The following is a 13,799-nucleotide window of genomic DNA, read 5'->3' as shown; positions in this document are numbered from 1 at the left end:
GATAAAAGGGGGGCGGGGTTCCCCTAATTTCACCAGGCTGTTGCAGCTGCGTGCAGAATGGACATGTCTGAACATCGCCTCACAAACACAGAAGACCAGCTAAGTTCTGAACATCGCCTCACATACACAGAAGACCAGCTAAGTTCTGAACATCGCCTCACGTACACAGAAGACCAGCTAAGTTCTGAACATCGCCTCACAGACACAGAAGACCAGCTAAGTTCTGAACATCGCCTCACAGACACAGAAGAAGACCAGCTAAGTTTACACGAGTCAGTCGCCATGGCTTCCTCCTCGTCGTCTGATACAGAAGACGAAGTTAGTGCAGTTGCTGCTACTAGTACTGCCAGTGCCACAACTGCAGAAGCAGATGAAACACACCCGTGGCCTTACCTGGCAAAAATGTTTGGCTACGTGGGAAAGGAAGATTCATCCTATCGAATGAAGTGCCTCTTGTGTTTGCCTTTGAACAAAGAACTCCTGGCGTTCAATAACTCTCCGTCGAACCTCAAGGTGCACATTAAGGTAAGTGAATCTAGCAATTCATCACAAGTTGTCATGTGCCTGTAATTCGTAGCTAAATATTGTCCATAAAAGTAATAAGGCCAACATTTGAACAGACCTAGCCATGGTTCACATGACGCTCGTCTGTAAGCGTCATGGCGCTACTTGTTCCTGTTTTTTGAAGATACATTTACAACCAGTACATCTACATAAATGTTCAGATTTCAAATATAAAGTGCTGACCCCCCCGGCCATGGATGTTATAAGTTAAGGCGCATGGGTCTAAGTACCTGTATCATCTTAAAAGTTCACTAAAAAGCTTTTTAATCGGATCGCCGGCCATTTTCTATTTTTTTTATTTAATAAAAATAATGTATCAGGGTGCAATACACCTCCCAACCGATAGGGGCGCGTAGTTGAAGCATATGGAGAAAATTCAAAGAAAATGGCTGGCAATCGGATTAAAAAACTTTATTTAACAATACGGAAGACACGGATATACTTAGACCCGTACGCTTTAACTTGCAACATCCGTGGCCGGGGGGGGGTCAGCACTTTGTATTTGAAATCTGAACGTTTATGTAGATGTACTGGTTGTAAATGTAACATTTTCTAAACGGGAACAAGTAGCGCCATGACTTGACAGTCATGTTTCAGGACTAGCACAGACGCGCACACACACGGAGAGTAGCAGAGCCCCTGATTCTATTTGACCTTAATTGAACACAATCTTCATTTGAATCATTGGTAACGACTGTTTATCCGACTACTTGATAACAAAATGTCTGAAATATGTTAACATTAATGTTAACCACTGTTAAAGGTAGTGTAATTGATATTTTTTTGGTTACATTTTTTTTTGTTAAAAGGTTAAAGTACTATATTGTGATAGTAATCATTGCTAAAGAGTGTTTGTTCGGTCACAGGGGTCTCTCCAGCTCTTTAGTAAACACAATATAGTACATTTTCAGGTAGGTGACACACTTTAAGCCAATCAGGAGAGAGCACTGAAAATGCATTTTCTGTTTACTAAAGAGCTGGAGAGACATGGAGAGTCCTTAGGCTTTTACTGAACAACACTCTAATAGAAATGAGTACTATCAGAATATAGAGCTATTTAACACTGTTACTGAACAAACACTCTAATACAGGGGCCTTCAACGTTTTCAGGCCAAGGACCCCCTAGCTGAAAGAGAGATGAAGCAGGGACCCCCTCTATATTGTATAAAATTGTGTTTCAGATTCAACTGTTTTTGTTTACTTGGTCTGCTCTTTTCCCCCCTCTACACCTATACCTCTTTGCCAAAAATAGCCGATCTACAAGCTAACAAAGCCTCGCGCTGCGAGGCGTTGTGAGCTTGTAGATCTGCTATTTTTGGCAAAAGTTCTCCTCAGAAAAGGGATGCTAAGGTTCAAGTGGTTAAGTTAAAAAAAAAAATCATATCACACAAAGATTTAGCGTACCCCCTGTAGTAACTCTGCGGACCCCCTAGGGGTCCCGGACCCCCTGTTGAAGACCACTGCTCTAATAGCAATGAGTATCAGAATATAGAGCTATTTAAGATGTATTTTAACCAAAGTAAATCACGTACCTTACCTTTTTAAAGCTATTGTGAAATCTTGAGTATTGTTGATATTTTTCTCATTTATGTTCTTTGATGTAGAGAAGGCATCACAGTCATGTGGCAGAATATGAAGCGCTGACATCAGCCAAAAGGAAACGGGTTGCTCAACCGTCCACCAGTTCCAGCTTAAAACAGACCACACTGGTCAATTCCAGATCCATGATGTCTCAAAACTCAGTAGAAAAAGCCATTGTGAAGTTTGTTGTAGAAGGCCTACAGCCATTCTCTATCGTTGAAAAACCGGCCTTCAGACAGTTTGTCACCGATCTTCAGCCTAACGCAAAAATTATCTCAAGGCCCACCCTGCGTTTAAGAATTGACGATAGTGCCAAGAAAATGAAAAGGGCGGTCATTGAGGCCATGAAGGCTGTGGACTACGTTGCGACCACCACAGACTGCTGGTCAGCCAGAAGACGGAGCTTTATTGGTGTGACTGCCCACTGGGTTGACCCTGAAAACCTAACTAGAATCTCAGCAGCCCTGGCCTGTAGACGACTGAGAGGTTCCCACACGTTTGATGTTTTGGCCAACGCACTCAACGACATCCATTCTGAATATGGAATCAGGAACAAAATCGTGAGGACAACCACAGACAACGGTTCCAACTTCTTAAAGGCTTTCCGTGTTTACAGTGCTGACACTAACAACAACAAGGAAGTCGCTGCCGCTGCTGAGGATGACGCAGAGTCCGGTGAGGAAGAAGAAGAGGAGGGGGAGGTAGAAGAAGTGCAGTTTGTCAAAGTGTCAGATATCCTAAATGAGAATGATGGCTTTGAATTTGAGCTCCCAAAGCATCAACGCTGTGCTTGCCATCTCCTCAATTTAGTCTCTACTGTTGATGCTGACAAAGCATGTTCCGCCGATACATACAAAAGAGTGTATCGCTCAGCATTCGGCAAGTGTCATGGGCTGTGGAATAAGTGAGCGAGATCCGACAAAGCAGCTGAAGCTGTGGAAGATGCCTGCTCCATCCAGTTGTTACGCCCAAATGCCACCCGGTGGAATTCTCTGTTCATGGCTGTGGAGAGGCTGCTCAGGATCTTGAAGGAGAAGGGAGAGCCGGCCTTGAGAACCCTGTGTGCTGATCTAAAGGTTCCAATGTAGGTTTAACAACACCACAATTGGCTCACCCAATTAAAAACCGGGAAAGCATTTTGTCGTTTTAGCGTTGGCCATTCAAAAATAGCAGATCTACAAGCTTGCAGTGCATAACTTAATGCTGCGCTGCAAGCGTGTACATCTTGTACATCTGCTATTTTCAAAAATAGCAGATCTACAAGCTCACAGCGCATCACTTAGTGCTGCACTGCAAGCTTGTACATCTGCTATATTTGAAAGTTTTTGAATAATTCTAACACATATCTTCTCTTCTGGGGGTCCCTGGCAAAAAACATTTCCAGATAAGGGGGGTCTCAGGTCTTAAAGGGTTAAAACAAAGTTTTTTATGTTCTGAGTTATTGATGAATATGATCAAATATTTATTTATACAGAATGGTAAAACAGTGTTATTTTTTTGTTTTGCCACAGGTTCAGTCCAGTTGATATGACGTTCCTGAATGAGTATGCCACCATCATGAGCCCAGTGGCCAAGGCCATCAACGTCTTGCAAGCAGAAACAAACGTACAGCTGGGATGGCTGCTTCCGACGATTACGACGTTGACTTCCAAACTGGAGAAAGCCAAGTTGCCGCTGAAGCACTGCAGGCCGTTGGCTGAAGCTGTACTAGCTGGCCTAAAGCAGCGCTTTCAGGACATGTCTATAGATCCGGAACTGATTGCCGCTGCAATTCTCCTCCCTAAGTTCAGAACTACAGGGTCCCCACACATTTTTAGCAATGAATTTCCAAAACTTTTCCAGAATATTTAGCCCAATTTCCAGGCCTATATAACAATCATTCAGCGCAATAATGTGTCTCTTACTCCTATGTAGAATGCCCAAAGATAGGCAGTGTAGCAAAAATAAAGCATAGAATATAGAATAGTACAATTGCATTCAAAATTTCGTGCAAAATTAGGGCATAGCTCACTGGAAGACTCATTATGGCATCCGTATGACTTATTTTATTTAAATAATATATGCCATCACACAGCCCGTTCGGCGAAAAACTACTTATGTTACATATTTCGTGTAATGTTATACATGTTTATGAAAATGTTTTGTATTAACAAAATCAATAGCCAAAAACAATGCATAGGAAAATATTTTTCCAGGACCCTTGATAAATTCCAGGACCTTTGATCAATTCCCAAACTTTTCCAGTACTGGATTATTTTTTTTTCAATTTCAAAATATTTCCAGGAATTTCATGACCGTGGGGACCCTGGAACTACATGGACAAAAGACGATGCCACAATCAGACTGGGTAAGAGCACATGGATATGATGCATTTTTACATGTATAGAGGAAATCTAGTTCAGTAAATGTACATGAAATTGTGATTTGTGCTCATGATATTTCAACTGCACTAATGGTACTTTCACCTTCCCTGTATTTCAGGGATGGACTACATCAAGGAGCACCTGGAGGATCCTTCATTGTCAGGAGATGTCACCAGATCCAGTTCATCTGATGACGGAGACTTCTTCTCTGCCCTTCAGAGTTCTCGTGGAGACCAAGACGGCACCAAGCAACTGGACGGATACCTGGCCCTTTCAGCAGATCAGATGGCTGTACTGAAGGGGTTCCCTGCTGTCTGCAAGTTGTCTGTTAAGCTCAACACACCTCTGCCTGCCTCTGCAGCCTGTGAACGACTGTTCAGCACCGCTGGACTTGTCTTCAGCCCACGAAGAGCACGGCTGGATTCTCACAATTTTGAGAATCAACTGCTCTTGAGACTAAACCGCAACTTTGTGAAAGCATAAATAACATTTTGATAGAGGTTTATTGTGTAGTTAACTATCCATGTGCGCTGATAAAAAAAGATTGACTGTGGGATGGCGATATTTGTCACTGCATACTACAGGCTTGGGCACCACCTGTCAGCGGGGCTCCTCTGACAGGTGAGCCAGTAAGGTTCAACAGCAGTGACAAGGGAGGAATTAAAAGGGGTCAAAAATAATAATTACAACATAATCACCATTATTTGAAGTTTCATCATGGCTAGCTAACTAACCCAAACCTCTATCATTCTCCTCTTGCTCCCTCCCTCTCTCTACGTAGAGACAGACAGACATCTCCTCTTATTCCCTCTACCAACTAGACAGAATATCCTCTTATTCCCCCTACCTAGACAGACAGACATCGCCTCTCTCCCTAGACAGACGGACATCTCCTCCCTCCCTAGACAGACAGACATCTCTTACTCACACTCACACTTGACAAAACATTGTGAACCTGGGATGCCGAGGTTCAACTAGCACTGGGGAACTGGGTGCCCCTGTGCTAGTTGAACCTTGGAATCCTAGGTTCAAAATGTTTCGTTTTTCTTCAGGTGTGATTAAATACAGCAGTGGTTCTCTTATCCGTCCAGTTGCTTGGTGCCGTCAGTTACTCTTTCCGTAGACTGAGACAGATCTCCTCTTACTTCTCTCCCTAGACAGACAGACATCTCTTACTCACACTCGACAAAACATTGTGAATCTGGGATGCGAAGGTTCAACTAGCGCTGGGGAACTGGGTGCCCCTGTGCTAGTTGAACCTTGGAATCCTAGGTTAAAAATGTTTTGTTTTTCTTCAGGTGTGATTAAATACAGCAGTGGTTCTCTTATCCGTCCAGTTGCTTGGTGCTGTCAGTTACTCTCTTTCCGTAGACTGAGACAGATCTCCTCTTACTTCTCTCCCTAGACAGACATCTCTTACTCACACTTGACAAAACATTGTGAATCTGGGATGCGAAGGTTCAACTAGCGCTGGAGAACTGGGTGCCCCTGTGCTAGTTGAACCTTGGAATCCTAGGTTCAAAATGTTTTGTTTTTCTTCAGGTGTGATTAAATACAGCAGTGGTTCTCTCCCTAGATATACCGTCAGTTACTCTCTCTACGTAGACTGAGACAGATCTCTTCTTATTTCTCTCCCTAGACAGACAGACATCTCTTGGAGCGAGCCACAATAAGCTAAGAGACAGAATGCAGAGCGCTGATATTTTTTTTTTGCGCTCCCAAAGACAACTACTGAATGGGAGTGAGCTGTCCAGAAACTCACTCGACAAAACATTGTGAATCTGGGATGCGAAGGTTCAACTAGCGCTGGGGAACTGGGTGCCCCTGTGCTAGTTGAACCTTGGAATCCTAGGTTAAAAATGTTTTGTTTTTCTTCAGGTGTGATTAAATACAGCAGTGGTTCTCTTATCCGTCCAGTTGCTTGGTGCCGTCAGTTACTCTCTTTCCGTAGACTGAGACAGATCTCCTCTTACTTCCTCTTCCTAGACAGAGATCCCCTCTTCCTGCCTTTTTTTTTTTGCTCCCTCTCAAGGAGTTAGGGAGCCAGCCTATAACCAGCCACCAACAGAACCTGCTCTGCCCTATTGATAGCAGTCTTTACTGGTTTATGTTGGATGAGTCTTTGCACTTTGCTGCTGCGTGCAGCCAGTCAGCTTTGATGCTAGTGATTTAGGAACTTAAGCCAGGGGTTAATGTTGAGTGATTATTACAGTTGAGCTTGCTGGCCTGAAGTGGTTGTACTGATAATATGTGGGCTATGAGCCAGAGTTTATCTTGAATGTTATACCTACCTCTACTTGTATGTGGGTCTCAGTTCTGTGTTGCCCCCAGAAGTTTGGACAAAACATTTTAAACCTGGGATGGCGAGGTTCAACTTGCATTGGGGAACTGGGTGCCCCAGTGCTAGTTGAACCTCGGCATCCCAGGTTCTAAATGTTTAGTTTTTCGTTAAGTGTGATTTCTTTTTTTCCTTTTTTGATACAGCAGTGGTTATCAAAGTGGTGTCTGCCCCCAGGGGTCACTGAGTGTTCCAGTCAAAATTGTTAATGTAGCATCACAATTTCTTTATCCTGTATGTGGGTCTCAGTTCTGTGTTGCCCCCAGAAGTTTGGACAAAACATTTTAAACCTGGGATGGCAAGGTTCAACTAGCATTGGGGAACTGGGTGCCCCAGTACTAGTTGAACCTCGGCATCTCAGGTTCAAAATGTTTTGTTTTTCTTCATGTGGGATTATATACAGAAGTGGTTCTTAAAGTAGTGTCCGGGGAGTCGGGGACCCCCAGGGGTCATTGAGACTGTGCCAGTAAAATGTTATAATCACAATGACTTAAACATGTGTCTCAAACTGGGATGCAGAGGTTCAAATAGCACTGAGGAACTGGGTGCCCCAGTGCTGGTTGAACCAGCAATTGGCATAGCCAATTTTGCAATGCGACATGGAGGTCCTGCATTTTATTTATGCATGCTATTGGGGGTCCTATTTTATTTATTTTTATTTATTTTATATTTTTATTTATTTTATACATGTTTCTATTTGTATCACCTTGCTGGAATAAACAAAGACACTTTTGACAGAATGGCAATTTTTTTTGTCTTAATTTCTTTGTAGGCCTATTTTGAAAAGCATTGTGTACTTTTACTTGTACTTGTACTTGTACTTTTACTTTTGATACTTAAGTACATTTTAACACCAGGTACTTTTGATACTTAACTACATTTAATGTGAGCTACTTTCATACTTTTACTGAAGTGCTTTTCTTATCGGTGACTTTTACTTTTACTTGAGTAACTTTCAAGTAGAATATCTGTACTTTTACTTAAGTATGGTTTTCAAGTACTTTTTACAACACTGCCAATGACCGAAGACCAAAGGGCAAGTCAAAAGCACACCTGCATTCATATCTGTGCAAAATAGCCTCTATAACGTGTTATCTTTATTTATCAATGCCAAATAAAAAGTATACAAATAATACTAATTGTTTTGGGAAATAACACAATGTAATGATATGGTAACTTTTTGTATAGTTGTCTATATTGCAATAATGATAAATCTCGAGGCACCTGGACGTTGGCACATGGTTTGGGAACCCTGGACTAAGGGCTGGCGGTGCAACACTGATAATTTTGTTTTGGAAACAGTGACAGCTCATTGTAAATATAATTGCAGTACTGCTGCTTTATGTATTCAATATAGTGTGCAAGGGGGCTCAGGGGTTGAGCCAGTGTACAGTATACACAGTAAAATCCTCCGTTAATTTCACCCCAAGAGTGTACTAATGGAACCAAATGGTCCACAGGATTGTTAATTTAACCCTGTTGGGTGTTAAATTAACAAAGGGAAGTTGTGAGATTTGTATGCGTATGAGTGTATAATATGTACAGCATGTGCGTGTGTGTGTGTGTGTGTGTGTGTGTGTGTGTGTGTGTGTGTGTGTGTGTGTGTGTGTGTGTGTGTGTGTGTGTGTGTGTGTGTGTGTGTGTGTGTGTGTGTGTGTGTGTGTGTGTGTGTGCGTGCGTGCGTGCGCGCATGCGTGCGTATGTGTGTGTGTGTGCGTGCATGGTGTGTCCCATGCCGCTGGGGGGCTGACTGTCTGATCAACAGAGAGTGAATTCATCTGGAGACAGGAGGAGCAGTTTTGCCATCGAGCCAGAAGTCAAACTTGGACAGAACGAGATTGCCTGACCCCTTCTTCTCTTGCTGGACGTGTGCAGGGCCACATCAGTTTGTCATCCATAATCTGCCTCCTCATCCTGTACTCACTTTCCCTCTCACCACCTCTTCTCCTCAGTTTCCTCCTCCTATCTCCCCACTCATGGTCCGCCGCAGCTATAGCTATAGCTCCGCGGTTACAGTTCAGCGCAGAGGACGGCATAAATGAATAGCGAAATGAGGGACTCGGGAGGGAGAGAGAACGCGGAGCGCTTCGTCCGGGCCATTATAGACCTTCTTCGCCTATAGCGACGCCTTTTGACAGCAGGATAAGGAGCGAAGAGTAGGGTGGGGGGGTTGGTGGGGGTGGTGTGGGGGCCCCCGCCATATCCCTCCTTGCCGGCGCGTACAAATTGAAGGGGAAATAATATGCGGCGTGTCAAAATGCAATCTCACCCCGTTTACACCAACGCTTTAAGCCTTCCGTTGACACCACTGTCTTGCCCAGAGAAGCAGAGAATTAAAAAGAAGGAGAAAAAGGGGGGCAGCGGAGGTGGAGCTGGGGGGGGGGGGGGGTGGGAGTTTCGGAGGGAGGGGGGGGGGGGGTGGTGGAGAAGAAAAAGGGACACCATATGAAAGAAGTCAGCGGACGGAGAGAGAGAGGGAAATGAATATGAGAAGCAAAAAAAGAGCGAGAGAGCAGCTGGTAATAGGGGTATAAAGAGAGTAATCTCTGGCTGGGGCAATAACATTTAGCTGTGGAATGATGTGTGGATGGCACAGTAGGATACGCACACGCACGCGCGTGCACACACACACACACACACACTTCGAACAGATTCACATATGAAATACGCAAATACTTGCACAAATGCATATTACACACACATGTACAGTAATAGACACACAGACACAGGTTCATACAGTATATGAAATAATACTGTATAGGGAAACAAAGCAAATAGGGAATGCGGGGTTCAGTGTCTTGCTCAAGGACACCTTGACACTAACTCTGGGTTTACAGCATTTGGAATTTGCCACACAGACAGACAGACCCGCAGGCAGACAGACTATACAGACATTCCTGGATTTTCAGTTCTGGACAACCGTCCGTCCAACCAAATTCACAATTGGCTCAAACCATCCCCAGGTCATCGACGACGAGTTTGAAGTCGAATCGTTCGGACGGTGCCCGAGTTATGCCCGGGAGAGACACGCACGCACACACACACACACACGCACACAGGTTTCTGGAATTTATAGATAGATAGATGTGAATTATTTTATGTGTGGGAACTCAGAGAGGAGGTTAAAGTTAAAGATTCCCATGATAGCCCACTGATGACGATCAATGTTTGCCTGGAGCAAAGTCACCTGGATATCAGAGAGAGATCCTGCCTTTAGCTGCACCACACTTCACCCTTCCTGTTGTCTGCTCTTTCACTTCTTCACAGCATGACCCTCAGTTAATTCAACCTTGAGAGTGTACAAATATAACCATGTGCACAAATGTAATCCAATTGGCTACATTTGTACAAATGGATAAATTAACACGTTATTTTACAGTAAATAGATACTAAGCATCTTAGGAATGTGACGTCTTTATCCAGGTTGACAGTACGATGGTGTATAGATGTTTGTGTGGAGTGGGTTTCGTGAGTGTGAGTGTGTGTGTGTGTGTGCGTGCGTGCGTGCGTGCGTGCGTGCGTGCGTGCGTGCGTGCGTGCGTGCGTGCGTGCGTGCGTGCGTGCGTGCGTGCGTGCGTGCGTGCGTGCGTGCAGGTGGGGTCTCGCTGAAGGACACTTCAGAAGGACATAATGGTTGTGGTCCAGGCAGGTGTTGTCCTTGTATTTGTGTGATACTGTGTCATTATAAAGTCTCTCTGTGCACCACCACCAGCCCCCCCACCCCCTTCAGTGGTCACATTTTTGTTTCTGCACAAATTTGCATATGACTACTGTACGTGAGCAGTTTGTTCAACAAACATGTACAAATATCACACTCACACACACACACACACACACACACCTGGCTCCGTTGGGACACTGGGAGTGTTAACGTGGCCTGAGGCAGCAGGATTGCTGCTTAATAACCCCGCCTGGGGCCTCAACCTGACAAAAACACACGTGCACAGAGTGCACATGTAGTTACACACATCCATTACAACATACACAGGTACAGCATATTAGGCACAGACATAGACACACACTCAAAACGGAGCTCTAAACGCACAGGGTTACAAACTGTCTCTGTGGTTACAGCAAAATCCTCAGTGCTAATGTGCGCACACGCATACACACACACTTCTCTCTATCTCTCCCTCTCTTTTCTGTACACTCTAGTTTAGTTTAGTTTAGTTTATTCGCACATTGTTATAACAAATATAGAAACAATACATATTGAAAGACAAGTTGCTGTGATTAAGTCGGCACTCTCAAGTGTTGACAGCAGAAACTGTTCCAGCTAGAAACCAAAAATTGACCTCAGAGGATTGCATTTTACATCCTATGAACATGGTCAATATAATCATATCTTATGTTAGGTCTATTGAAAAGTAAGAGTAAAGAGAAAAGAGAGAGAACACCATTTAAAGGTCTCGTCATTTTTGTCAAGTGCAAGCTAATTCACTATGGATATAGCCAGTCTGCTCACAATTATTTGTCCCGTTTCGGCACATTGTGAGCCTAAAGATCATTTTTTTCCGCCTAATGTTGGACGTTATGGTTCATGTGGTATAAGAGCCTTTGGTCAAAGGCACCTTGCTGACAGTGGCTATATACTGAGGGAGAGGATAGCATGTCTCCCGTGATCCTAGCAGTCAGTTGGGGAACTTGTGGGGCTGTTGGGGCCTTTTACCTCACTATAGCCTGCTTCGCTTTCGCAAACAACAGTGACAGGTTGGTTGGGGCTGCCTGTTCGCCAGGGAGCGGAACTGGGAAGGATAGTGGTGTTCTTCTGCATGCGTTATGCACTCCGCGGTGAAGCTCCTCGCTGTCAAGTATAAGGAAGTCGGCTGGTGACTCCATGTGTATCGGAGGAGACATGTGGTTGTCTACGCCCTCCCCAAGACCAAACAGTAGGCCTTGGCAGTGACAGGGACTATACACATGGGGGGAATTGGCAATGACTGCATTGGGGGGAAAATGAAAACAACGACTAAAAACAGCTGGTCGATGTTTAGGGGGTTGTTATGTAAGTAATGATTATGTTATTGCCTTTAACCCATTAAGACCGGGAACGCATCTGTGTCATTTTAAGATTTATTTGGCTATTCAACAATAGCAGATATACAAGCTCATAGCGCGGCACAGAGTGCCGCGCTATGAGCTTGTAGATCAGCTATTTTTGAAAAATCGTGAAAATGTGTGCAAATCTTTGAATATATATATATTTTTAAGCGAACATTTGTAACTCAAATCTTTGCTTCTGGGGGTCCCTGGAACAACAACATATTTTACAAATGTTTGCTTTAAAAAATATGTATTCAAAGATTTACAAAGAATTGTAAAAAAAAAAAAAAAAAAGCAGATCTACAAGCTCATAGCACGGCAGTCGGTGCCGCGCTATGAGCTTGTATATCTGCGATTTTTTTAATAGCCAAAGAAATCTGAAAATGACAGAGGATGTGTTCCCGGTCTTAAAGGGTTAATTGCACATCACCATCCACTTAAAATACAGTGAGGAACTATTTAGCAGACACTAGCTTCACTCTTTTTCTCCGTTTGTCTTTCTCTCTCCCCTTTCACCCACTCCTCCACATGCACACAGGTAGATACAGGGGCACATATACACACAAATACAGTACACACACATAATAAAAGCTTTCAATGAGCTGTAATAATTTCTTCGGCCAATGCACTAAACGACTGGTCTGTTCCCATGGAAACATTAATTTGCAGATACTCTCAACATAGGAATGTATACGTGTTAATTTGAGAATTGTGTGGTTGAATTCTTGCACCCCAGTGTGTGTGTGTGTGTGTGTGTGTGTGTGTGTGTGTGTGTGTGTGTGTGTGTGCATATGCTGGTGTTGGCAAGCATGATATATGTTTGCATTTGCCCGAAAGTGTTTACACGTGTGTGGGTGTTTGTGTATGTGCAGCTTCATGCATGCATCTTTATGTGTGTGCATGTATACATGTGTGCGTGTGCGTGTGTGCTTGCTTGCGCGCGCGTGCGTGCGTGCGTGCGTGCGTGCGTGCGTGCGTGCGTGCGTGCGTGCGTGCGTGCGTGAGTGCGTGCGTGTGTACTGTATGCGTGGATGCGTGGGCGCTTACTGAAATCCCCAGTCAGGTACAAGGCCTGTGCTCCTGGGATCCATTCTCTAAACATCAGGCCGTTGTTGGGCTGCCTCTGGACACCATAATAACGGAAGCCCTTGGTAAAGTCATCCATACTGCCTTCAGACTGCACCAACCTTCCCAGCTGAACATGGAACAGCTTATACCTAGGAGGGAACGAGGGAGGGAGGGGGAGAGAGAGAGAGAGAGAGGTTGTCAGGCAGCTAGAGATGGAGGCATACAGAAATAGGAAATAATTACACCATCATCATCATCATGATATTCAGGATGTCAGAATTCTATTATGACTTTAATGGTAGCAGCATCTAGGCTACTATCATAAGAGGAACGAACAGTGCTAAGTGGGTCCACTCGGCCAGCTGGGCCTATATAGATGGAATTCATTTCCGTGACCCCAAGAAGGCATCAGGATGGTTCTGGGGGACGGATCATCTGCCGAAGCGTTATTCCAAGTAAAGGGAAAAATACCAACTATTATTAGAAGGAAATAAGACAATTCCAGCACAAATTGTAAACACATGAGACCGGCTCCACCGACATCAGGCTAATGCCACTGAACATGGAAGTTACTGAACGCTGTCAGATAAAGGGGGCTCTTAGCTGTATAATTGTACCAGTGGTGTCTTTGTAATCTAAATTTATAAGGTAATTCAAAATCATCTGTCAGCCAATCATCAGCCATCAGCTATACAGGTAATTATTTTTTGGTTCTGATGGTTGAGGTGGTGCTGGACATGATACAGAGCTCTCCAACATGATGGACACATTTTAATGAACAATATGAAGAGTTCCATATTGAGATACGAAAAAAAAGAAAGAAAGAAACCAATTTTAATTAG

The 13,799-nt window shown here is 44.0% G+C and overlaps 3 protein-coding genes across 3 annotated transcripts in view; 2 read left to right on the top strand and 1 right to left on the bottom strand.

Annotated features, from left to right (window-relative positions):
* gbe1a (glucan (1,4-alpha-), branching enzyme 1a) overlaps positions 1-13,799 on the bottom strand; it is a 183,382-nt gene that overhangs the window by 131,792 nt on the left and 37,791 nt on the right. The window contains exon 2 of the mRNA XM_080436613.1: positions 12,937-13,106. Coding sequence (XP_080292739.1) covers positions 12,937-13,106 — 170 coding nt within the window. The remainder of the gene's footprint in view (positions 1-12,936; positions 13,107-13,799) is intronic.
* LOC308091191 (E3 SUMO-protein ligase ZBED1-like) lies at positions 277-3,132 on the top strand. Its single transcript, XM_080436620.1, has 2 exons — positions 277-525; positions 2,169-3,132. Exons 1-2 carry the CDS (start codon positions 283-285, stop codon positions 3,051-3,053), a joined length of 1,128 nt encoding a protein of 375 aa, XP_080292746.1. The 5' UTR covers positions 277-282; the 3' UTR covers positions 3,054-3,132.
* On the top strand, positions 3,144-5,342 carry LOC308090051 (uncharacterized protein; the record flags this gene model as incomplete). The annotated part of the gene is made up of 4 exons (XM_080435083.1): positions 3,144-3,229; positions 3,657-3,849; positions 4,429-4,492; positions 4,627-5,342. 4 exons carry the CDS (start codon positions 3,144-3,146, stop codon positions 4,989-4,991), a joined length of 708 nt encoding a protein of 235 aa, XP_080291209.1. The 3' UTR covers positions 4,992-5,342.

The sequence above is a fragment of the Gymnoscopelus braueri genome (assembly GCF_963280865.1).
Source record: "Gymnoscopelus braueri genome assembly, chromosome: 8".
Taxonomy (NCBI): domain Eukaryota; kingdom Metazoa; phylum Chordata; class Actinopteri; order Myctophiformes; family Myctophidae; genus Gymnoscopelus; species Gymnoscopelus braueri.
The sequence above is the reverse complement of the archived record's forward strand: the minus strand, read 5'-3'. Positions and strand labels throughout refer to the sequence as shown.